Source organism: Prionailurus viverrinus, chromosome D3, assembly GCF_022837055.1.
Source record: "Prionailurus viverrinus isolate Anna chromosome D3, UM_Priviv_1.0, whole genome shotgun sequence".
In the NCBI taxonomy this organism is placed as follows: Eukaryota; Metazoa; Chordata; class Mammalia; order Carnivora; family Felidae; genus Prionailurus; species Prionailurus viverrinus.
The window spans coordinates 22,779,600-22,804,438 of NC_062572.1; the positions used below are offsets into that span (position 1 = coordinate 22,779,600).

At 53.0% G+C, this 24,839-nt stretch overlaps 1 protein-coding gene across 5 annotated transcripts; it reads left to right on the top strand.

Moving 5' to 3' along the window:
- The first annotated feature begins 5,376 nt into the window (after positions 1-5,376).
- On the top strand, positions 5,377-24,810 carry PATZ1 (POZ/BTB and AT hook containing zinc finger 1). 5 transcript variants are annotated; one of them, XM_047827243.1, is made up of 5 exons: positions 5,388-7,416; positions 8,810-8,873; positions 15,228-15,399; positions 21,696-21,833; positions 23,320-24,810. In XM_047827243.1, exons 1-5 carry the CDS (start codon positions 6,146-6,148, stop codon positions 23,733-23,735), a joined length of 2,061 nt encoding a protein of 686 aa, XP_047683199.1. In that variant the 5' UTR covers positions 5,388-6,145; the 3' UTR covers positions 23,736-24,810. The 5 variants fall into 5 exon arrangements, with proteins under 5 accessions (XP_047683202.1, XP_047683199.1, XP_047683198.1 ...); XM_047827242.1 differs by having other exon boundaries at positions 5,390-7,416; positions 23,317-24,810; XM_047827245.1 differs by having other exon boundaries at positions 5,390-7,416; positions 21,761-21,833; positions 23,317-23,485.
- The last annotated feature ends 29 nt before the right edge of the window (positions 24,811-24,839 follow it).

Here is a 24,839-nt window from a genome sequence, read left to right on the forward strand (position 1 = left end):
AGTTAATTAGGAACAAAAAAGAGAGGCTTCATAAATTTGAGTACAGAAAATGTAGAACAATTGCTTATGAGGATTTTTTTCCTTTCTTGTTCCTGATTAACTGAAAAAGAGTTAAGGTCCTGTTGGTGACCCAGAGGCAGGAAATGACTGCAGATGATAAACCATGGCCCACAGGAGCACTGTCACCTCCAAAGACCACAGCAAGAGGGCCCCAGATAACCCTGGTGGGGGCAGGAGGCAGGAGCTTCTGAGCCTGTGCCTCTTGCATGATTCTTAGTGAAGCTAAAAGAGCAGGAAGAACAGAACAGGCAGATGATTTGCACACTCTTTCCAGTCACAAAGGGAACCCAATCCTCAAGAGAAAGAAAAGAGGCCCAGGGTTCAGTGGAAAGAGCCTGGCTGTCAGAGTCAGGGGGTGCTGTACTCAATTTGGACCCCATCCTCACCGGTGCAGACTTGGATGAACCACCTAACTTTGCAGTTACCTCTAAAAAGTGGGCATTCTAGTCTCAGAGAAAGACTGGGGGAGCTAAGTATACTGGCCCAGTTCACCCAGAGCTACACTGTTAGCAAGAGGCAGAGCTGGAATTGAACTCATGTCTGTTTGGCTCCAAACCCAGAGCTCTGCTCCCGCAGGAGGTGATTACTCCATGAATAATCTTGTCGCTTATTGTTATTAGAGAGCCAAACACAGCGCAGCATAAGAGAGTCATCGAAGGAGGTGGGTTGGCCTCACAGGCCTTCTAAGCAAGCCCAATAAGGATGAGTAGGCGGTGGGGGGTGTCTGACTGGTTCAGTTGGAAGAGCGGGGGACTCTTGATCTTGGGGTTGTGAGTTCGAGCCCTGCATTGGGTGTAGAGATTACTAAAAAAATTTAAAAACTTAAAAAAAGAAGTAAAGGCAGGTGGGGAGTCTTCTTGTTGTCCTGCAGAAACAAGGGTGCCTCTCTCCTGTGCTTTATTCTATCAACTCCTCCTATTAGGTCCCTGGCTAATGGCCAATCATTCAACAAAGACTGGCAGCTGGGGTTCATGAGGAAGTCCCTAGGAGCAAATCAAGGTCCAGGGACCACTCTGTCTCATGCATGCTTTTGGTCATCACTTTCCTTTCTTTACCTGGCCAAGTCCTGAGTTTCTTCATTTGTAAAATGAGAATCCCAGAGCAGACACCTCATAAGGGTGTTTTGAGAATTACAGAGGGTACACTAAGTAATGCACTCAGTACCGTGGCTGGCACAGTTTGCGTGCAACAAATGTTCTCTGTTATTATCAATGCCCTGTCCATGCCCTTGGGGAACTTCAAAATGTGCTGGGAAGAAAATATGTTATTATGAGACAAGATTATAAAGCAATAACTAAAATAGGACCCAGTTCTGTTAAAAAACAACAACAACAACAACAACAAATAAACCCGAAAAATATTATACACATGTAGAAAGGGGAAAAGACCAGAAGGAAATGCTTACCTCTTGGTGGTAAGATTTCAGGAGATCTTTATTTTTCTTTGTGTTTTCATGTCTTTTCTACATTTTCTGCAATGCACATATCACTTGCAATCAGAAAAAAAAAAAAGCGCTGTGAGAGCTGAGAGAAGCTATCACTTGGATCTGAGCTTGTGAGGAGGATGCCCCAGGGGAAATGGGATTTGAGCAGGGCTTGAAAAAAATGGGAGAATTTGAAGAACTGGGGAAAGGAGCCAGAAAAAGCCTTTTTTATTTCTTTGTGTTCTGTCTCCTCCCCGAGGCTGTGAGCTCCTTGGTAGCACCATCCATGGTCTAGCTTGTCCACAACTATATCCCTAGTGTCTAAAACAAAGAACCCCAAAACCTAGTGCTTAGTAGGTGCTCAATAAATACAGACTTCGTGAGCGAATAACCTTGACAGCTCCACTTAGCCTGGGAGACAAGGATGCTCTCAGTTCCCTGTCCAGCTGGTGCACTGCCAAAACCGAGGTGCGTGGTTTCCATGGCAACAGAAGAGAGGCCGCCAGGCCAGCAGCAGGAGGCAGATGCAGGGATTGCAAGGTCTGCATCTTTTCAAGGTGCAGCCTGGAAATTGGGAACATGGTGGTGGGCTCTTTCATAACTGTTGAGAGAAGAGAAAGAGCTTCATAAATACGGTTAACTTAGTTCTTCACTGGACAGGTTTGTCAAATATATTAATGAATGCTCAGGATGGTAGTTTGGGCCTTTGAGAGGGTGGGAGGCTCTTGGTGGGTGAAAGGTTAGAGACTCAGGAAAGTTTGGTTCTAGTCTGGACCCTGCTGTGTGACCTTGGAGAGATTAACCTGTCTGAGCCTCAACATGTTCATTTATAAAATGGGAAGCTTGACCAACTGTAAAATTACTTATAAACATATGTGTGTGGTAAGAATGTAAAACGGTACCACAGCAGTGGAACACAGTTTGGTTTCTCAAAAAGTTAAACGTAGAATTATCTTATGTCCCAGCACTTCCATTGGTAGGTATATATCCAAGAGAATTGAAAATTGGAACTAAAACAATTATTTGTACATGAATGTTCATAGCAATACTATTCACAATCGCCAAAAGACCATAAATGGATGAATGGATAAAGATAGTATATCCCTACAATGGAATTTAGCCATAAAAAATTATGAAGTACTGATTTATGCTACAGCATGGATGAACCTCAAAAACATTATGCTAAGTGAAAAAAAGCCCAGTTCAAAAGATCAAACATTGTGTGATTCCATTTATATTAAATACTTACAACAGGTAAACCCATAAAGACATAATGCAGCTTGCTGGTTGAAAGGGGCTGGAAGTGCGGAGTGACTGCCTAATGGGTACGGAATTTTCTCTTGGAGTGATGAAAATGTTTTGGAACTTCATAGAGGTATTGTTGTAGGACACTGAATATCATGTGTGCTACTGAATTACACACTTTAAAATGGGTAGATTTTGTTGTGTAAATTTCACCTCAATTACAAAAAAAAAAAAAAAAAAAAGTATGTCCTCTAAGCACACCTTGTAGCCTGAAGTACAGAATGGAATCCTGGGAGGGAGCCTAAAAGAGATAGGCAAAAACGAAGGTCGAGTTAGAGATTAATTTGAGAGATCATCACAGTCTCTGTGCTCCCATAACAATTCTACTGCCTAGGTGACATGCAGCTGGAGCCAGAACTGAGATCTGATCTGTCTCTGGCCATTTCTCCATGGTGGGATCCTGGGCCAGTCACTCAAGCTCCCTGAACCTCAGGCTTCCTATCTGCAAATGGGGCTGATGCATCTTCTGTTACCCTCACTGCACTGTGGATGAGGGTCCATCCTGAGCGCACTCTGTGAATCCATCTTCACTGGGCAAACCCTCTGGGATGAAGCCAGTCACAGAATGGTCTTCTAAGCAAGGCACTGGAGAGCCAGTTCCTAGATCATGAGGCACTGGTATGGAAAGGGCACACTCAGGTTAACTGGTTGGATCTGTGTGACCTTGGGTGAGTCACTCATTTCCCTGTTGCTTCCGCGGGAGAATGTATCTATCTACATGTACCTTAGAGAGATGACATGTGTATACACCGTAAGCACTCAATAACCAGATCTCTTTCCTCTTTGTGGCTGCTCCCTGCACACACTTTTGAACACAAATATTGTGGATCCTGGGGTCCGCCCAAGAACTCTGAGCTATGGCTCAGAGAGGATAAAATACTAGCCTGAGGGGACACAACCAGTTTGGGTTTAGAACTTAGATTGCGTAACTCCTGGGACAGGGAACTTTCCTCAAGCCTCCAAGCTTCATGTATTCTCTCCAACAGGCGTTTAGCACCTACTACGCCCTAGGAAGGGCAGAGGTGAGGGAGAAGAGAGACCCACCACAGAATTGCGTGCTGTGTAGACGTGACCTTTTGAATCCTCATCACTTCATGAGACAGGTGCTGCTGTCCCGGTTATACATACTAGGAAACTGACTCTGAGGCTTCAGAGCAGCCAAGTGACACCAGAACACACAACCTGAAAGCCGAGGTCTCGAATTCGAACTCGGGTCTCCACAAGGCGCCTCGCCTGGAAGCCCCCCAGGGCGCGCGTGGCTCAGCGAAATCCAGGCGCGCGGCGGTGGGAATCCCGAGCGGAGTTGGAAGCCGGGACCGTTCATTTGCATGCTAATACCCAGAATGCTTTTCCCCTCACACCGCTTCTCTTAATGGAAGCGCTCAGTTTGGAACCGTGGAAAGTTTGGAACACATACTTTGCTCCCTCTTTGCAACTGTGGGAACTTCCCTCCCGCACACGCGGTGCCTGCAGCTCCGAACTCCAAGCACCGCTGCCCGGCGGCGGTCGCCAGCGCTTCCCGGGCAGGCGAACCTCCGTATCCAACCCGCGCACGGCAGCATCCCCGGGCCCGCCGGGGACAAAGCGCCCTGTCTTGCCGGCGGGGCCCGTGGCTTGAGCGCTCGTCGACTCTCTGGGCCGCGGGCACTGGGGATGCTATCGGCCCAAGGAGGCTTTACGGCGCTCCCCGGACCCTCCAGTAACCCCAGTTCCCTGGGGGGTGCCGGGGTGCGCGGAGCCCCCTGCTCCTGTCCACCGCCCTTGACTCTATGTTGTCGCTTCCCTGAGCTAGTGACTTCCCGCTCCCAGGGGCACAAAGCTCGGCGTGTGGTGTTTGGGGGAAAGGCTGGACGATGGCCTCATCTCCCCAGCTCTCCCAGGCACGCAGCCCCTTGGGTTCGGTCAGTGAGCGGGGTGCAGAAGCAGCTCCGGAGGTTCGGCCTGCCCCCAGCCAGGACCCCGGGCCCTCTCTGGGGTCGGGAGCAGGGAGGCGGTCGCCGGCGACTTCTGGGGTTTCGCTCATCAAAGTGGGGCTCCGAAGGGTAACCGACACCCGCTCCATTTACGGGTGCACACCACAGGCTGGGGGGCCCCGATCTGCACCCCTCGGTCCCTCACCCCCTCCCTCCCGTCCGCTCGCCGCCACTCTCGGCGGGGAGGGAGGGACAGTGGGAGCTGGTTTGCTGGCTTGGCGCTTCGTTTGCATTGGTCCGGGGGGGCTGAGACTGCAGCCCCCGGCCCCGCGGGCGGGGTGAGGAGGCGGGGGCCGGACGGGGGCTCAGTCTGCGCCAGCATTGGCGGAGCTGGGGAATGGGGAGGGGGGGCAGGAAGCGGGGGGAGCGGAGCTGCGGGGGGGGGGTGTATAAATAGGGAAGGGGGGACGTGCATCCTCGGCTGGGTGAGGGGGGGGCGCTCGGCACAAAGAAAGTGGAAAGTTTGCAGCGCAGGGCGGCCCGGGCCAGAGATCCGGGTGCGCACGTGCAGGGCCGGGGGCGCCGGGGGCCCCCCACGCCGAGCTCGCCGTTTCTTTTTTTTTCCTCCCTGCAAGCGAGAGGGGGGGTGTTGTTGGTATCGCCCCCTCCTTCTCCTCCCCCCAGGGGTGAAAGTGCAAGAGGAAGTGCAGCCGCTGCCATCTTTCCTCCGCTCCGAACACACGGAGGCCGGGGCCGCAGCGCCGCCGCTCCGCCGCCGCCTTCGCCCGGCCCGGGGAAGGGCCCATCCTGACGCCGCCGCCGCCTGCTCGCTCCAGCGTTCGCCGTTGCTACCGCCCGCCAGGCTCCGGGACCAAGCCCGCGCTGCCGCCCCTGTGCGCGCCCCGCCGCCGCCGCCTTCGCCTTTTGTTTCCTCCGCTCCGGCGCCCCCGCCCCGGCTCGCGCTTTGCAGGGGACGCAGCGCGCGCCCCCAGCGGGCCCGGGAAAAGCCGCGGCGCGCGCGCGCACGCCTGCGCGGCAGACCCCTCCGCCTCCTCCCCGCGCGCGCGCGCCCATTTTGGCTGCGCGCCGGCGCCGCCTGGCGGGCGGGAGGGGAGGTGGCAGGCGCGTTTGCAGGAGGGGCGCACCTCTTTGCTCGCGTACCCCCCCGGAGGTAGACCAAGAAGGGAGGCGGGCGGGCGGAGAGGAGAGAGGAGCGCGCAATCGGTGGGGGCAGCTATGTGGGAGGTGGTGCGGCCTGCCGTCTAGACAGTACGATCTGGGCAGGGGGCGTGTGCGCTCGGGGCACCTGCGAGACTACAGAGCCCGGGGCCGGCACGTGTGGGGAGTGTAGATACGTCGACTGCGCCCCGTTTCTTACTGCCTAGGGGAAGGGAGGGGGGCGGGCAAGTGCCGCGGCCGGGTTTGTGGGGAGGGGGCGGCGGCCATGGAGCGGGTGAACGACGCTTCCTGCGGCCCATCGGGCTGCTACACCTACCAGGTGAGCAGGCACAGCACGGAGATGCTGCACAACCTCAACCAGCAGCGCAAAAACGGCGGGCGCTTCTGCGACGTGCTCCTGCGGGTGGGCGACGAGAGCTTCCCAGCGCACCGCGCCGTGCTGGCCGCCTGCAGCGAGTACTTTGAGTCGGTGTTCAGCGCCCAGTTGGGCGACGGCGGAGCTGCAGACGGGGGTCCCGCTGACGTGGGGGGCGCAGCGGCGGCTCCAGGCGGCGGGGCTGGGGGCAGCCGGGAGCTGGAGATGCACACCATCAGCTCCAAGGTGTTTGGGGACATCCTGGACTTCGCCTACACTTCCCGCATCGTTGTTCGCCTGGAGAGCTTCCCCGAGCTCATGACGGCTGCCAAGTTCCTACTGATGAGGTCGGTCATTGAGATCTGCCAGGAAGTCATCAAACAGTCTAATGTGCAGATCCTGGTGCCCCCTGCCCGGGCAGACATCATGCTCTTTCGGCCCCCTGGGACCTCGGACTTGGGCTTCCCTTTGGACATGACCAATGGGGCAGCCTTGGCAGCCAACAGCAATGGCATCGCAGGTAGCATGCAGCCCGAGGAGGAGGCAGCCCGGGCTGCTGGTGCAGCCATTGCCAGCCAAGCCTCTCTGCCTGTGTTACCTGGGGTGGACCGCTTGCCCATGGTGGCTGGACCCCTGTCCCCCCAACTGCTGACTTCCCCATTCCCCAATGTGGCATCCAGTGCCCCTCCCCTGACTGGCAAGCGAGGCCGGGGCCGCCCAAGGAAGGCCAACTTGCTGGACTCAATGTTTGGGTCCCCAGGGGGCCTGAGGGAGGCAGGCATCCTTCCATGTGGCCTGTGTGGGAAGGTGTTCACTGATGCCAACCGGCTCCGGCAGCATGAGGCCCAGCATGGTGTCACCAGCCTCCAGCTGGGCTATATCGACCTTCCTCCTCCGAGGCTGGGTGAGAATGGGCTACCCATCTCTGAGGACCCCGATGGCCCCCGAAAGAGGAGCCGGACCAGGAAGCAGGTGGCATGTGAGATCTGCGGCAAGATCTTCCGAGACGTGTACCATCTCAATCGGCACAAGCTTTCCCACTCGGGGGAGAAGCCCTATTCCTGTCCAGTGTGTGGGCTGCGGTTCAAGAGAAAAGATCGTATGTCCTACCATGTGCGGTCCCATGATGGGTCGGTGGGCAAGCCCTACATCTGCCAGAGCTGTGGGAAAGGCTTCTCCAGGTGAGGAATAGCGTCCCTCCTCATGACCTGCCCTGTTTCTGGCTCATGGGACAGTTTCTTGCTAAGATCAGGGGGTGTGGGATTGGTGGGAGTCACTTGACCCTCTAGGGCCACATCAGGTTTGGAGACAGCAGAGGGTATTTTAATGGCCCTAGTTTTGTGGTCGGGAGCTGCTTTCTCTTCCCTCAGGGAAGTTCTCTGGCACTAGGCGTGCCCTACTGTCTGTCTTCCTTTGGGCCTTGTGGGAAGGGGCTGGATTCCTCTGGCCACAGCCACTGGGCCTCACCATTCTTCTCCCCGGGCTCCCTTTGTGTTTCCGGCACCAGGCGTGGGGCCCCCTCTGGGGGCGGGAGGCTTTTCCTCCACCGACTTTCCCTGCTTGAATGGCTGCCCAGGGAGGGGCTGAAACAAGTGCATCTGGGACTCTTATGCTCCCTGCCACCAAATCCCTCCCCCAACAGAGCACTGGCGATCCTGGATGGGCACACTCAAGCTTCGCCCTTCTCAGCCTCCTGGGATCATGGGGCACAGAGTTCTGCACCCAGAGTCTCCTAGCACCAAAATCTTTGATCTCCTCTGATCTGGTAGCTCCAGAGCCTAACTGAACCCACAGATCATCTTTATGTTTTCAGGACAGAGAGGAGGGGATCAAGATGTCCTTTTAGATTCACTTTTTAGTGAGCCTGATAGGAAACTAAGGACTTGTCTGGGAGCAGAGGGCTATTTTGTTTTTCATCTTAAGAGAATATTCAGAATAAAAGGCCGGTTTTAACTTGCCTGGATACTTAGGACTTGTGTCTGTGTGAACCTACAGAAGGAGAACTCCCTTGGAGGGGCCCCAACCAGAAACCAGTCTTACCGGTCAGGCAGCCCCTGCCCACCTGCTCCAGCGGGCATCTGGTTTACCAGCCCAGCTGGGGACTTAAGGCTCTATCCCTTGGCCTCTGGGGACTGAATTCCATCCGGGTGGCATTCATTGGCTGTCCTGGTGGGAGAGGCTGGGGGAGGGGAATACTGAGTTTCTAAGGGGCTTTAGTCTGGACAATGAATCACACATACCCCCTCCCAGAAAGGCCTCAGTAAGGCAGCCTTGTCCCATTCTAAAGCCACCTCCTCGGGTCTTCGAAATCATTTGAGCTTCTGGTGGTGGTGGGGGTTGGGGGGGTAGGCAAGGTCAGAGACACTCACTTCCCTTCCCCCTTTAGAGAAAACCGGGGCAGAGAGGCCCTGGGCCTGTGGAGCTGGGTGGTGACTTTGTCTTTGTCACGCTAGGATGGGGAAGAGAGAGTCCTCTCCAACGGGGTGTGTGCAGGGGGCGGGGGGGTCTGGCCAAGTTTGTAGTCCTGTCTTTTGAGGTCTTGTTTTAAAGTCTCGTCTTGGTTCTCTTTTCCAGGCCTGATCACTTGAATGGACATATCAAGCAGGTGCACACTTCTGAGCGGCCTCACAAGTGTCAGGTAGGGGTCGGGCCAGGGCAGAGATGGGCTGAAAGAGAATGCTGCTGTTTCTCACAGCCCAGCCACAAGCCAGCTGATGTGTATGCTGGGCCGGCTGACTGACCACCACCGCTTTGCACACCTCCCCCTCTGTCCCTCCCCACCCTCCATCTGCTTTCATCCTTTGTTCTTCCCCCTGGCCCCCTCTCCCCTCCCCAACTGCTAATGTCCCCTCCTTCCTGGTTGCTGGGTCCTGGTTCCCACCCTGCCTCTGTCTTCACTCTTTTGCTTGGCTTTCCTCTCCTGGCATTTGCCAGCTCCTTGAATGGTGGGTCACATTGTGCAAGTGTCATCCTGGGGACACTGGCTCCCCATTGGGCCTGCTTCTGGTTCCCAGCAGTTTGCAGGGGCTACCATGGCGAGGGCAGGGTTTGTAAGGAGCTCCTGGTGGTTCAGCTAACAGCTCTTACCCCTTGTCTGCCAGGCACCCTGACCTTCTGGGTCCCCTGAGCTTAGGGCACAAGGGGTGGCAGTAAGAATGACAGCGAAGGAGGATGAGAGTGGATGGTCTCATTCTCTGAGTGCTGGCACCTGTTTAACTCATTCTGAACCACATGTGCCATCAGCTAGGGCTTCTGAGGACTTAGAGAGGAGGGTGGTTTCCTCCTTGTGAGCTCTTTGTGTAGCAGTAGGTAGGGAAGGCTGGGCAAGATTCTTACCCTTGGTTTGTCTGCTTCAACAATATCTGGGGGCCCTGTGTGACCAGAAAATGGAATTTCCTCTCCTGGCCACTGAGCAATCCTGTGTGGATGGAAAATGCCTGTGTCTTCTTGGCTATCTCCCCTCCCGTGCCAAGTTCCTGCCATCTGAGGGGGAGACAGAGTGGTGGGTGCTTGTTTTACAGCCTCTGGTAGGATAACCTGTTTCTCTTATCCTGTTGGTGGCAAGGAGGGAGGGGAGGGTTCAGGGGGACCTGCAGGGAGGAATGGATGTACTGTAGGTAGGGCAGTGAGCCCCCAGGGGCCAGGTGTGGTCGGTGTTCACAGCCAGCCAGGTAGCCTCCCCCAAGGACAAGGACGCAGGGTGGGCATGCTGGGATCCGTCTGTGCCTCGCTGCCTTCTCTCTGTCTCTGATTCTCTAATCACGGAGCACATTCTGACTCTCCCAGGTAGTGTGCTGAGCAGCCTGGCAGAGTAGGAGGAGCCCAGAGGGCAGTGGGGGCGTGCCCGGTGGCCTGGGGGGGTAACCTGCACTCTCTGCCCTTTTTCCAGGTGTGGGTTGGGAGCAGCAGCGGCCTGCCGCCCCTGGAATCTCTTCCTAGCGACCTGCCATCATGGGACTTTGCCCAGCCTGCTTTGTGGAGGTCGTCCCATTCGGTTCCTGACACCGCCTTTTCCCTTTCTCTAAAAAAATCATTCCCAGCCCTTGAAAACCTGGGCCCAGCACACTCCAGCAGCGCTCTCTTCTGCCCAGCCCCGCCAGGATATCTGAGGCAGGGCTGGACTGCCTCAGAGGGCAGCCGGGCCTTTACTCAGTGGCCTGTAGGCTAGCCTCGGCCTCCCCAGAGAGGGTTTTCTCTGGAGGGGAACGGGAATGGCGGTTGCTCTGAGACCCCTGCTTTTCAGAGAGCCCAGCACAGTGATTCCTGCCCATGATGCCCAGCTCCTCCTTGTGTGACTTGGAGTCTTTCCCAGCTCAGGGACCCCAGGGGTAGTAAGGAGCTCCTTTTTGGATCTCCCTCATAGCCTCCAGGTTTCTTTCTGGGTTCTCTTGCCTTTTTCTCCCCCTTTAACAGATGGCACTGCTGAGTGCCTGCCTGTCCTTGCTGGGGTGATTTTAGAGTCTGGTGCTTTCCCAATAACTGAATCACTGGTTTAGGTGTTTCCCCTCCCCTACAATGGCCTCCCCTAAGGTGTGGGGTTTCTAGAATGGGGCTTGGCTGCCCCTCTCCCCTACTCTAGGGGTGAATCCCCCTCCAGAGGAGAATGGACCAATTCCAAGTGGGTCAACTTGTGCTGCCCTCTTCCCTTCCCACTCACAACAGGTCCTGCTTTCATTTCTGGCTAGTGAGTTAGACTTTTGTGTTTTTGAGGTTTACTAGCAGGTCTGCTCAGGAACTAGACTAACCAGTAGCTTTATATTGGGTCACCCCAGTATATGGCTTTGGGGGCTGAGAAAGCAGATGTAGACACCTCCCCCCTCAGATCCCAGTGGTGTGCCCTTTAGCCCCCGCAGCCTCCGCGGGGATAACAGGAGTGATGATAAAAGTTTTCATTCTAACATTTGAGGCTTTGTGTGTTTTGTCCTTGGTCTCTGTCATAACACTGACATCATTGTCCCTTGGTGTACGTACAAGCCCGCTCCTGCCCTGCCCCTCCAACACACACTCTTACAGACCCGCTGGCCCCACCTCCAGCCCCTTAGCCAGAATGCCCCTCATGGTGACCCAGCAGGTGAAGACATGGTGGCTTTCATGCTCTGGGCCGGCCAGCTGCTGTGCCCGGACTTGGTTTAACAGCAGGGGCATCTGTTTTGCATCGTGTGTATTCTGAAAGCGTCAGAGGTGAAGAGATGGGCTCTCTGGGAGTTGGTTCCCTGGGCAAGAGCTGGGCGCGGGGTATACCTCTCCACCTCTCCTGATGCCATAGATGACAGAAGGGGCCAGTTACAGAAACCGATGCCACAGCTTGCATGAAAAGGCCATTTGAATGTTGGGGCATGAAGCCTCAGGCTTGGCAGTGACACACAAATCTCTCTTAACTGGCTCAGATGCCTCAGGCATTGCTGGCTTAATGGTGCAGTGGGGCTTTGGCATTATCTCCATGTGGAGTTTGGCCTGAAGCCGAGAGACCAGAGCAACTCAAAACCTCTCCCATTGCTTCCAGTGGCCCCACTTCTCAGGGGCAAGTTGGGGTGGTTTGGGCTGGAGGATAGCTCATTAGAGAAGGAATGAATTGAAGTGGGAACAAGGGAGCTGGCACCCCCAAGAAGGGGGCCAGTGAGGACAATGGCACTAGGCCTCCATTTATTGCCCTTAGACTTTTCCAGGGCTATAAAAAAGACTGCTTAAGACCATGCCTCCATCCCTACCCCCAGGCTGCCAGACTTCAAAGGCCACCAAAGGTTGGATGTGCACTAAGTGTCCCTGATACCATTTGGGCCCCATTCCTGAGCTGCTCAACCCCTGGGAAGAAAAGCTTTAGGAATTCTGGGATGGGGAGAAACTGTCGGGGGAGTGAAGGGAGCATGACTAGGACTCTGTTGAGTGGTGATGACCAGAGGTGGCCCAAGCTCAGGGTGCCTGGGCCAGGACCTGGCAGGTGTGCTCCTAACAATAAGCTGCCTGTGCACAGGGCCGTGGGCAAGGTGCGGCCATTCCAAACATCAGTGGTGATCAGAGCATGCTATGCTGGCTCGCTCTTGTCCCATCAGGGACCCTCTGTCTTCTCCCTGTCTCTAGGATGGGAAATGTCTTTCTCCTGAGTGGCCCCAGTATAGAGATTCTAGGTGTCCCTTTCTTTGGGATCTGTCTCCCCTTTGGCCACTCTTTTGTGTCCTGTGCTCAGACTCTCTATGTTGTGTGTTGTCTGAACTTCGGGCAGGCCTAGACTCAGGCTTGTACACTTTGACAATTCCCCCCGAAAACCTTGGAGACTTGAGCCATGAAGGGTCAATTCTGGCACAGAGAAGCCAACAATCACTTCAGCTTGGCTTTGTAATACAGTGAAAGTTTTTGTTGTGTTTGTGCTTTCTCCCCCCCCCCCCCCCCCCCAGCAGCAGATTTCTATTCCTAATTATGTTTGCTCAGGCCAAAGTTAGCTTTCATTCCTTGAGAGATAATCAATGGAGGAGGGGGGGTGGGGAAAATCTACTTGGTCTGGGATTTTAATTTTGCCTAGCTAATCCCTCAAATGGATAATGTATTTGTGGATAATTGAGGTTTGGCTGTCCATTATCTTTAGGTAGCACAGTGTGACAAGCAATGCCTTAAAGGACAGACCCCGAAAGGAGGTTGGCAAGAGAAACAAGGCATCGCTTTCACATCTCTCTAGTGGCGCTTTTCCCAGGGACCGCGGAAGATGGAATTCTGAATGTGTCTTTCACCGCACTTTCTTACACCTGGTCCATCTTTGGTTCCTTTGAGTTCTAAGGCGTAGACCACACTGCCTCTCGTTGTTGGGGAGCCGGTCCTCAAGTCACTGGTTGGCAAAGCTGGCTCTATCCCCAGATAAAAAGGCAGGTGCACCCCTCTCTCCTGGGGGTGTTTTTGGCAGCCCCTGCTCTGGTTTATAGGCCGGTGGGCTGGGTGGAAGATGGAATTTTCTCTCCACTGTCACCTACGATTGGATCATGAGGTCCCTGAGGTGGGGCCCACTTGTGGCCTTGAGACCAAGCACCCATCATGCTTCCTGAGTCACCTGAGTGCTCGAGTTTGTCTGCACAAATTCTGTCACCTCTCCCTTTCAGGGGAGTCCTGGCCACCCCACACACTGCGTTAGAAAATATCAGTACCTTTCACTCTCCAGAAGCTATGGGTGCCAAGTCTGGAAATGGGAGGGGCACAGGCTCAGGGGCTAGTTCCTATTCCAGCAGTCCTATATCCCCTCAGGGCCTCTGTCTGGCCAGCTGTAAAGTGGGGAAGGGAGGGATACCTCAGGGAAGCTGGGAAGAAAGGACGGGTAGGGGACTGGCCTGGCAGTGGCAGTGTTTTGACTGCTGTTTCCTCTAGTAGTAGAGTCCTGTACTTCAGGGAAATCGCTCTCCACACTCAGCTTCCTCATTTGTCAAATGAATAAACTCAAGGCATAAAACAGTTACAGGTGGTATCTCATTAGCATAAGGTGTTCTGTTCAAATGTGTTAACATTTACTTAAAAGCTAATGACCGAGAATGGTAAGGCCTGTCCTGATGTGCACAGACGTTTGGGACTGGAGTAGGAACAGAGGTGTCTTTAGCCTCCACGATATCGAATACATTGGTGTCTTCCTTTGATTACACAGTAAGGAGATAAACGTTTGTACCTGAGGTGATGGGGTTCAGACATTTACCTTGAGGTCTCGGGATCTCAGGCTATGCTTCTGTTAAACAGAGACGGCAGGAGCAGCTCCACTCTAGAGAGTTAATGGGGTGGCGGGTCTTCAGTGGGTTAATGGTCACTCTGTAATGCACTTAAAGGTGAATGTTGCTTTCTCTTGGGGTTCTAAAATAGTAAACACACACACATAGAAAAGGAGTCAGACTTGACATGAACCTCTAAAACATCTCCATGGAACCAAAACAGTTTGAAAGTCACCAGACTATAACTCTCCCAAGGACTTCCCTGACATTCTGTGACCTCCAAGGCTGGGGTAACTGGGTGAACCCCATATGAGGAAAGGCTCTTGGTGGGGAGAGGTCAGGGACTGAGACTGAGTCAGACCCTCGGGTACAGGAAATGCCTGGGGACCTGGGGCTGCCTCCCAGGATGCTGGTGCTGACCGTCAGCTTCTGGGTCATCTGCTCAGGGTCTTGCTAGGAGTTGGTGCTCACACCACAGCTTTCTATGGCTATCCTCCTCTGGAGGGTGATAACATGGCCTGCTTTGGAGGGCTGCTGTAAGGCTGGATTGCAGGAGATCAGTGTCTTGGAAAGGCTAATCGTGGTGCCTGCCTGGCACAGAATGCATGCTCTATCAATGTGGGGTGGTATCATTCTTGTCATTACCAGCTTTTCCCCAGCTTCATGTCCCACAAATGCTTCTGAATCATGCAGCCTTCCTTCTCTCTGCTCAATTCTCACGTTAGCAGAGTCGACTATCATTTTATGGGCTGCTTTCTCAATACAAGCCTGCAAGAGTATTATAAGGAGTAATCTCTGTGCTTTGTCCTGCCTTTCCTTTCCATTTCCCCATGGCCAAGACTAATGTCACGTTTGAATAAAGTGGATAAATTGAATTCTTTGCATAAAGCAAGTAGAGAAAACTCAGGATGGAGAACAGGAAGACTGGTCTGTTTACATGCCAGTTTACTGCTGTAAATTCACTTATAGTCAGTGCAACTAAAGTCAGTTCTTCATGTTTAAGAATGAACAAATGCCTCATCTTTCTTTATTCTGTAAAGGAGTGTGGAACTTAATGTGCCAGGCTCTGGACATGTTGTGGTAGCCATCTGGAACCAATAATTCCAACTCAGGTGTCTCATGAGGAGGCATCATGGAAAATAAGAGCAGCTTACTTGCCATTCTGGGGAGAAAGCATGAGCCACATGTAAAGCTCTCTTTATTACAGGGAGTCTATGTGTTGGCCAGAAACCGTTTTTGTTTCCTGGTGTGCTTGGTGGGAAGTCAGGAATGTGATGCTAGTTTTCACCTCATCTCATTTTCCTTTCTGCCCTCAGACCTGCAATGCTTCTTTTGCCACTCGAGACCGTCTGCGCTCCCACCTGGCTTGTCATGAAGACAAGGTGCCTTGTCAGGTGTGTGGGAAGTACTTGCGGGCAGCGTACATGGCAGACCACCTGAAGAAGCACAGTGAGGGGCCCAGCAACTTCTGCAGTATTTGTAATCGAGGTAATCTCCCTGCTGTTTCCTCATTTCCAGGGGATGGGCCTGAGCTTGTGTGGGAGGCCAGGGGTGTCCTGATCACCTTGCCTCAGACTCCACTCCTTGCACGGCTGGCCCTCCCTTCCCACTGAACGATAAACACCTTCGTTGCCCAGGCGGCTATTTGCCACCTCTTCCTTCCCAGACTTGGGGTGCTTGGGATAGGAGTTCCCAGGAGATCAGCAAGTGGGAACGGAAGGAGAGAGTACTGTTTCCAAGTCTGGGCTCATAACACATGTGCTGGGCAGATGGCAGGATGGATACATTTCGTAGACACCACTGAACTACTGAGGTTGGTGGGAGAGTCATTAAGCCCCAAGAAGTGGGGGAAAAAGAGGGTCCTGCTTGAGAGCTTTGGCTGGCTGATTTCACTGGCATGTGAAATTCAGCAACCAAGGAAGGAGGTTGAGTCTGGAGATGGACAAGGGGCAGAAAGTTTCTAACACAAATGGTCAGGAAAGAGCCCAAACCCAGGTGACTGTGGCCTGGATGAGACAGGAACGTAGACGGTGCTCTGAGCAGGACAGTGTGCTTGAGGCCGAGGTGGGCCTAGGTGGAGTCTGGTTCTGTGGCCCCAGTGTTGTGTTGGATGAAGTCTGGCCTGCCCCTGAGCTTCCGCCAGGGCTTGTTGGTGGTTGGAGGGCTAAGGTTTGTGTCATGCAAGCACAGTGTCAATGGAGGAGGCTTGCGCCGTATCTGTGCCGAAGGTTGGGGCAGCCGTCTGTGGTGGGCATGAAGATGCTTCTGCACGGTGTGCTTGCTTTGGCCAGGTGGGGACCTTGCTGGGAAGTCCTTTCTCCTGGGACTCTCTTGTCCCAATGCCTCTGGAAGTCTTGGGTATGGCTTAGTGGATTGAGTACTGAACTGGAGTTGGACTGAGGGTTTAGTCCACGCCCCTCCTACCTTGCCCTACTCTGTGACTTTGAGCTCTCCCTTCCCCTTTCTGAGCCTGTTTTTTCATCACTTAAATGGGGTTAAGAACACCCTGCCTTGCCTACCTCGTAGGGTTGTTGTGATGATCCCAGGAGACAAGGTAGGTGAAAGATCTCTGAACTCCCCACAAGGACCTGCATCCTTGGTAGGTCCCATCCTTGCGCTTTGTAACAGTGTTAGGAAAGACACAGCTCACTGACACTCTGGTTTGGACCAGGCACCCCTGCAGTCCTTGGCTGGAATCTTCGGGTGCTTCTGCTGTCTCCATATGCCCTGAGGTCGTTGGTGGAGGGAGACTGCTGAGTAGCTGGGTGTTCTTGGTGCCCTGGAGCTGGGTCCCTCCCTGGGATTGCACACCTGGGGTTTGCCTTGAAGGCCACTGGATATAGATGTTTGTACCACCAGGAAATCTGCTGTGAAAGTGGAGAGGTGGAAATAAAAGTTGCTTAAGCGTCTGTCCTACTTTCTGACACGTCAGTTGAACCCTTTCTGGCAGGAGCTTCCCCTGGAGGGTGGGCAATGGGGTTGTGCGTGCAGGGAGTTATCAGGCTGTGGCTGACCATCTTAACTGTGGCTGCCCCAGCTCTAGAAAAAGCTGGTTTCTTATCTTGCTTCATCCTAACCTGGCTTTCTGACAGAATTCCCCCTGTCCCCCGACCGGCTCCTTACAAATAACTAAACCTGCAACATGCCGTCAGCAGGCGTTTGGTCAAGTTTTCAAGCCTGAGGTTCTCCATCTGAGAACTGAGGTCAGAGACCAGAGGGTGGAAAACAGTGAGAGCAGAGAAGGATGTTAACGATGAAACTCAAAGCCTAGCTCAGATTGCCAAGTCGGGCAAGAACTGAACGGGAGACCCAGGGCCACGGCCCCTGGGGGCCCAGCTCAGGAAGAAAGAAGAGCTGAGAGCAGCAGGGAACAGCAGGGAAAGTCGACCCAGTTAGGAGACAGCTGATGTGGCAAAGCCAACAACTGGCGTACATCAGGACTTGGGCAGCAGCCACAGACCACGTGACTGGACTGTGGGAGCTGGAAGAGTCAAACCAGAGCCCACCTTTGCTCAGAAAAGCCAAGACTAGATCTGGATCATAGGCTAAACAGCTCTGGGTCTCAGAGTCAGAATGGGAAGCCCCATCCCTCCAACAAGACGAAGAGGACTCTGGTCCCACCCTCCTATGCATACAGGAGGAAGAGAAAACAATTTTGGTCTTTATAAGAAGTGAAGGAGCGGGATTCTATCTCAGGACTCGTTCATTGGCAGAAATAGAAGACGACTCCTGAGGAAAGAAAAAGAAAAAGGAAGAGGAATGTAGTTTGTCCAGGAAGAGGATAAGGATACCAAAGACATCGAGACCTGAAATCAGAATGCAGAAAACTCTGGGTCATTCTTCTCCCTGCCCACCACCAAGGCTGCGATATAGGAAGAGGAGCACAAATAAATGAATGTGCTTATGTCCACAAGGGTTCAAGCAAAGGCTGATGTCAGCCAGATGGTCAGATGGTCGAGGTTGGATCAGGTACCCTCTGACACCCTTCAATCTCAGGCAGTCAACTTAACTACCTATAGATCCGCCAGTCTTTGCCACACAAATGACTCTTGCCCATGAAGAATAAGAAGGGAGGCAGGCAACCTGGCTGCTCTAGCCCCGCATTTGAAATAGGTGACATTGTCTTTGTCCTAGAGACATACCAGGATGTGGGTCATACCATCTGTAGAGGAGGATTATTTGCAGTGGAAGGAGTTTTTTTTTTTTTATTTTATTTTTTTTTTTTTAAATTTTTTTTTTTCAACGTTTATTTATTTTTGGGACAGAGAGAGACAGAGCATGAACAGGGGAGGGGCAGAGAGAGAGGGAGACACAGAATCGGAAACAGGCTCCAGGCTCTGAGCCATCAGCCCAGAGCCCGACGCGGGGCTCGAACTCATGGACCGCGAGATCGTGACCTGGCTGAAGTCGGACGCCTAACCGACTGCGCCACCCAGGCGCCCCATGCAGTGGAAGGAGTTTTGATGCTAGAAAAAGCTTGTTTCTTCATTTTCAAATTGAGGAAATGAGCTGAATAGTGGGAAGGAGAGAAGGACCTGGTAGATTCACCATGATTTTCTTCTTTTTAAAAAGTTTCTTTTTTTTTTTTTTTCAACGTTTATTTATTTTTGGGACAGAGAGAGACAGAGCATGAACGGGGGAGGGGCAGAGAGAGAGGGAGACACAGAATCGGAAACAGGCTCCAGGCCCTGAGCCATCAGCCCAGAGCCTGATGTGGGGCTCGAACTCACAGACCGCGAGATCGTGACCTGGCTGAAGTCGGCCGCTTAACCGACTGCGCCACCCAGGCGCCCCATTTTTTAAAAGTTTCTGTAGCAAGGTCTTTGTGTATATGCACACGTACTGGTATGAGAAAGAGGGATAGCTTATTGGAAACTTGCCTTTGACAGAGACAGCATTTGAACTCCAACATCATTGCTTAAAGGGGAGAAAGCCTTCTCCCCAGTCAGAGGTGAGCACGCAAGTTGTCACCGGTGCCAGTAATGGACACAGCCAGCCTGCCATTCCCCTGGACTGAGCTGATACACACCTACTTAGTGCCTCCCTCCAGCACAGCTCTGTTGGGCATGGTCCCAGCAGGGTTTGGACAAGAAGAAAGCAGTCCCTGACCCCTCTGTGTAAGTGGAATTTGTGAAAGGAGATTGCTTCTGGAGTGCAAATTGCAGCGCACCAAGCAAGAAAATGCCGTGGAGGAGCAGCAGTCTTTGGCTGTGAACTCTTCATCTCTGGAGTGCGGGGGAGGCTAGCTTGTTGGTTGTAGTGAAGTCACATGTGTGCTCACTGTCTTGACATCATTCTAGTGCCTGGATCAAACTGCCTCTCTGGTTCTTGGTTAATCAGTGGTGAATGGGCAGGTGAGTTCAGAATTCCCACTAAACGTTTCTGGCTTCAAAGATGTGTTCTCCGAAACTCAGCTTCCGTTTTATCCCAACACTTGGCTGCTGAGTTGCTCTGTGTTTAAATTCTGGGCTTTAAATGGCAGCTGTGGATCCACTCCTACTACCCTGCCATGTGGTTTTGCTATAGATAGTACAGTCTGCAGCTGGGGTAAAGTTAAGAGGACCTAGCCATGTGTTTCTCAGACTGTTTTTCAGGAAAACACAGCAGATTTTCATTGAGCATTTGCTGTGTTCCCCTGGTGTAGTTCTTTCCACAAGGAGTAAATATAATAATTCCCAGTGCTCCTTTCCTCCTTTCCCGTCCCTTTAATCTCAGTGGACCTGCTCTGCTATATCATGGAGAGGGCTTCACACCACTTCCGAGGCTCCACGGGAATTAAAAATCAAAAACAAAACAAATCCCTTCTAAAATGGAGTTGTGATGTTCTTGGAAATGCCTGATATCTTATGCTGGTTGCCAGGGGCCACAGTACCAATCCCAGGGGGCAGGGCTAAGGTCCTCTTTCCTGTTAGCCTTGTCTACTCATTCCTGACTGCAGCCTCCCTCATAAGAATGTTTATATGGGACCCTCTTAAGCCAGTCTGTCCCCCGTGGTTGGCCCCAGGCAGACTACTTCGTCACGGCACAGGATGACTTGGCTCTACTAGGCGGGGCAGGACTCCAGAAACTGGACCAGGGGTCTATAGAGTAGCTGTATCAGGAAAGAAAGGAAAAGTCACTCAGTGCCCCTTTCCTCCGAAACCACCAACTGCTACTGTCAGGGGAGTGTGTGTTAAAGATTTTCACAGGTCAGCTCCTGTCTACTGGCTGCTTCCATTCTAACCCACCAATATGGCAGAAATACATAAGGGTAAATGGTGATAAATGAAACCTACCACCGAAATCCAAGGGATGTTTCTGTGGCCAGGGCCTACTAAAGAGTCTGCTCAGTGGTTAAGGACCACACGGTAGCACATGGTCCTGGGGTTGGAGTCCGGGCTCTGCCATCTAGTAGCTGTACATGTGACCACAAGTCACTTAACCTTACCAACCCTCTTGTTTTTCATCTATGAAATAGGTATACTCATAATTCCCAGCTCATAGGGTGACTGGTGGAATTCTATAGAGTAAAGCATGCAACGTGCTGGGCCCTGGCACACCATTATCACTTGCTAAAAGTGAACCTAATAAACTGTTCCAGCAGCATTTGAAAGGCCATGCCAAATCAGACTTGTGCAGACATTACACAGTACCCTGCAGCCTCTGACATGTTCAGAGTGGATCCCACTGTTATCCTATAACTGTAATTTTAAAGGGGAATAAAAGCACTTGAGAATGTGTCAACCAGATCTGGAGTAGATTAAAGGGCACTAGACACCAGGTGGACCTTATGCTAAAATGCTTCGGTTCCTGCTGAAAGCGCGTCCTGATCCTTGACCACTGTGGAGTTTGATGACACAACTTCCTGCAAAACCCAAGTCAATTTCCTTTGACTGGCCCACCTGGTTTCATGTCCTCAGACTTGTGGCTGGTGTGGAAGTTGGCCCAAGATCTACGCTTCCCATCGTGAGCTATCGTATGGCTCGAACTGACCAGAACATCTGGGTTGGGCTGCTGCAGTTTTCAAGATGGCTGGATTGCCCCTCCTCCAAAATGAAGGCAAAGATTATCTCTTTTTCTTCCTTAAGTGAACCTGATGGATGCTCCAAACCCAAACCAAAAAGATGACCATGAATAAGAGCTGACTGAGCCTCTTTAATGTAACTTGCTATTTTTGTTGTTCCTCAGAAGGTCTGAAGAATTACTAAATCCAGTTATTTGGAAAGTGAGAAAGTTAGCAAAATAGAACATGTCCTGCTAGATAGAAGGAAGGGAACTCCTGGAGGCATTCCTTTGGGATTTCATCTTGCCTCCATCTGGTTTGTTGTGCAGTTTGCCTTTACAAGTGTTAAGCAGGCGTTCTGCTGGCTGGAGTCCTGTGGCTGCCATTGAGCCTCATTGCTTTTCTGACTACATTTCTAGCCAGGGTCTCTGCAGCTGACCTGGGGCTGTGGGACATCTTCTCCAACCGCTCATTACTGAGGCACCAAGCAAGCCGAGGGGCATTTGGCCTCTGGCCCTGGCAGGAGCAGGATCTCAGGCCATCCCTCCAGGCAGCCAGCCTGGGTCCTACACCTCAGCCTTGCAGAGTGGGCTCTGCAGAGAAGCCGATTCGAGGACAGTGCCACCCGTCCTGAGCCAGGTGGCTCCTGTGGTTGCAACCGTTTTTGAACCAACAAGGGGGCCCCTTCTAGGTGCAGCTGACCTGGGAATGCTAGCCAAAGCGGCCAGAGGAGAGGCGTGGGGGAAGCAGAGAGGTACCTCTGTGCTGGCCGCGGGATCTCATCTCCTTTTGTCTTGTTTAGGTTTCTCCTCTGCCTCCTACTTAAAGGTCCATGTTAAAACCCACCACGGTGTTCCCCTTCCCCAGGTCTCCAGGCACCAGGAGCCCATCCCGAATGGGGGAGCAGCGTTCCACTGCGCCAGGACCTATGGCAACAAAGGCAAGCGACCCCTTGCTCTGCACTTTGCTTCTCTGCGCAGACTGTGTTGTGGGGGCGCTGGGCCGGGCGTGGGGAGGCGGGAAGGCTGCCGGCTTGCTGGCCGCCTCAAGGAGGCTCTGAGATCTGAGTGGCAGTGGCCTCCAGGACAAAAGTCACAAGTGGGTATCTCACTCCAGGGCAGTGAGTGAGGCTTTTAGGGCACTGCCAAGATCCAGCCCCCGCCTCCTCTTCCCCAGCCTTCCTCCCTTGCTCCTGGCCAGCCCCCACTGTCTGGAGCCCTGCAGGGATGCCCCGGGCCCAAGGCTGGAAGCAAGTCCTGCATGATGAGTCACTCTGGGCCTGTCCATTGCCTGTGGCCCTTTAAGGATGGTGTGGAGCTGCGGCTGAATGCTTTCTTTTTCTTTGACCCTGTGGGCAAGGGGGAGCCAAGGGCTGGCTTCCTCCTTGATAGGGGTGATTGGTTGCTGTGAGCGGCCCTTTCTGGCGGGCCTCTGGCTGTGTTTGTGAAATGCATGGCGATAAATGAGATATGTGACTGCCTCTGACTTGGAGTTGGTCTGCAGAGAGCTCCCTAGGGCCCACCTTCACGTGTTGATTCAGGTTGTTCTGTGGTATTTCTAGTTGTTGCCTTGGGGATGATGCCAGGGGCTTGGCAGACGGCAGAGATGGCAGAGATGGCAGAGATGGCATGCTCCACGCTCCCATCACAGACCTCCCTTCCCGGCATGGCTCTCTGAACTCAGGCAGGAAGCTTCTGATTGGTGGACTGCAGTGTGGGCAGGGCAAGGCAGAGCAATGAGGATTGTCTTGAGGCCCAGCTTGTCCTGAGCCCTGTGTGGGGACAGTCAGCTGACCGAGTTGTTCAAAGTTACTTTTTAATCTCTATGCTTTGGCCGCTGGGCCCTGGATGGGTTTTGGCAGAAGGAAGGCAATAAGGGCAGGGCTTGTGTTTGCAGCATTGGGAAAAGGATTGGCTTCTGTCTCAGCCATCAGTGGGGTCTGCCGGGTTGAGGACCTCACGGCTTTGGTTCTGCCTTGTTAGGGTGCAGCTAGTCTGGTGTGGAGGTGAGGCCATTGATATACCTGTTCAGCATCATCAGAACAGCCATCTTACCCCCAGGGGCAGCCAGCAAAGTGCCTAGGAACTGGGGGTCTTTGAGTTGTTCTGGGTGGAAGCAGTGGAGGCCCCTTCTCCGTACCCTCTTCCTTGAAGCAGGCTGAGATGGTGGTGAGCGATACACGTGCACCTGCATGAAGAGTCCGCGGCGAGGGAGGCTGGCAGCCCCAGGGCCCTGCTGTCTCACGCCCATAGGCACACCAGGCTCCCAGACTGACCAGCTGAACCTCCGTGGGTTCTGCCAGGGCAGTGGCTGGCCATCCGCTGCCCTCCACAGGCCTATGAGCTGGCCTTTCCCGACCCCTCCAGGAGGGGGCATCTCCAAAGCCTGGCCTCATCTCTCCTGTGTGTTTTGTTTTCTCCTAGAAGGCCAGAAATGCTCACATCAGGATCCGATTGAGAGCTCTGACTCCTACGGTGACCTCTCGGACGCCAGTGACCTGAAGACGCCTGAGAAACAGAGCACCAATGGCTCCTTCTCCTGCGACATGGCAGTCCCCAAAAACAAAATGGAGTCTGACGGGGAGAAGAAGTACCCCTGCCCTGAATGCGGGAGCTTCTTCCGCTCCAAGTCCTACTTGAACAAACACATCCAGAAGGTGCATGTCCGGGCGCTTGGGGGCCCCCTGGGGGACCTGGGCCCTGCCCTCGGCTCACCTTTTTCTCCCCAGCAGAACATGTCTCTCCTCGAGTCCTTTGGGTTTCAGATTGTTCAGTCAGCGTTTGCATCATCTTTAGTAGATCCTGAGGTTGACCAGCAGCCCATGGGGCCTGAAGGGAAGTGAGGCAGATGCTGTGTCCCCACGGAAATGGCCACCGGGGACCACTGAGAAATGCTGTGAATGCGGAGGGAAGTAATGTCTTTGGGTTCTGTAGCTGAGAGATTTTTATTCGTTTTTAACTCCCCCTTCCCCCCACCCTGTCACCCCACCCGCTCCCTCTCCACCACCCATCCCTTCAGTGGTCTTTAGAAATAGATTCTCATCTGATACTCTGCAGAAATATCTGCAAGACCTGGTATGGGACAAGGGCAGAAAACACTACATAGGCCTCCAAGGCCACACCAGTCCCGGTTTCTCTAATGGGTGGAAGCTGGAATTCCTGGTGCTCAATTCTTAGTGATCCCAATCCCAAACCCACACGTGACGGCATTCAGGGACCTCAGTGATTTGGGTCCCCTCCCCCTTCTCATATCCCTTAAGAGAAACCACATCAGGGTCTCCACCCACTTACACAGTGCTGATGCCCAACTATTTTCAAGAAAGCTGGAAGCCTACAGCATCCCATGGACCATGGGGTGAGTGCCCTCTGAGAGCCCCTGAGCTTGACCCTTGACTTGGAGGGCCTCAGACCTTTCTGAGCCCTACCTAGAGACTAGCATTTTGCTACTAGGACAAGCTGGGCTATTGAGGACACCCCCACCCCAAATTCCAGTTCTTATGTGATTTTAACCATTCAACTTGCTGTTGGGTTTTAATTCTCTAATTATTATTATTGTTATTTTTTAGGACCAGTTGTAGTGAATTGCTACTGAAAGCTATCCCAGGTGATACAGAGCTCTTTGTAAACCGCAGTCACACGTTAGGGTTAGTATTAAACTTTGTTTAGATGTACCATAATTAACTTGGCTAGTTGATTGTTTGAAGTCTATGGAAGAAATAGTTTTATGCAAAATTTTAAAAATGCCAGTCTGGTCAGGGAAGTAGTGGGTTTCAGTGTTGTTGGTAGCCAGGAAGGCAGGAGAGCTGGCAGGTGGGGACATTGTTGTGTACCTCGGCTGTGTCACGTGTGAGCAGGCCCAGGGTGACCTGGTGCTGTGAATTGATCTGATCAGACTGTATTAAAAACGTTAGTACGTTACTCTGCCTGCTCCCCTGAGTCCAGTTTTT

Excerpts from the sequence above, each read along its gene's own strand:
- PATZ1 (XM_047827242.1), top strand. The coding sequence starts at position 6,146 with ATGGAGCGGGTGAACGACGCTTCCTGCGGCCCATCGGGCTGCTACACC. Across the intron at positions 8,874-15,227 it reads AGCGGCCTCACAAGTGTCAG|ACCTGCAATGCTTCTTTTGC; the intron begins GTAGGGGTCGGG and ends TTCTGCCCTCAG. Across the intron at positions 21,834-23,316 it reads CAGGACCTATGGCAACAAAG|AAGGCCAGAAATGCTCACAT; the intron begins GCAAGCGACCCC and ends GTTTTCTCCTAG.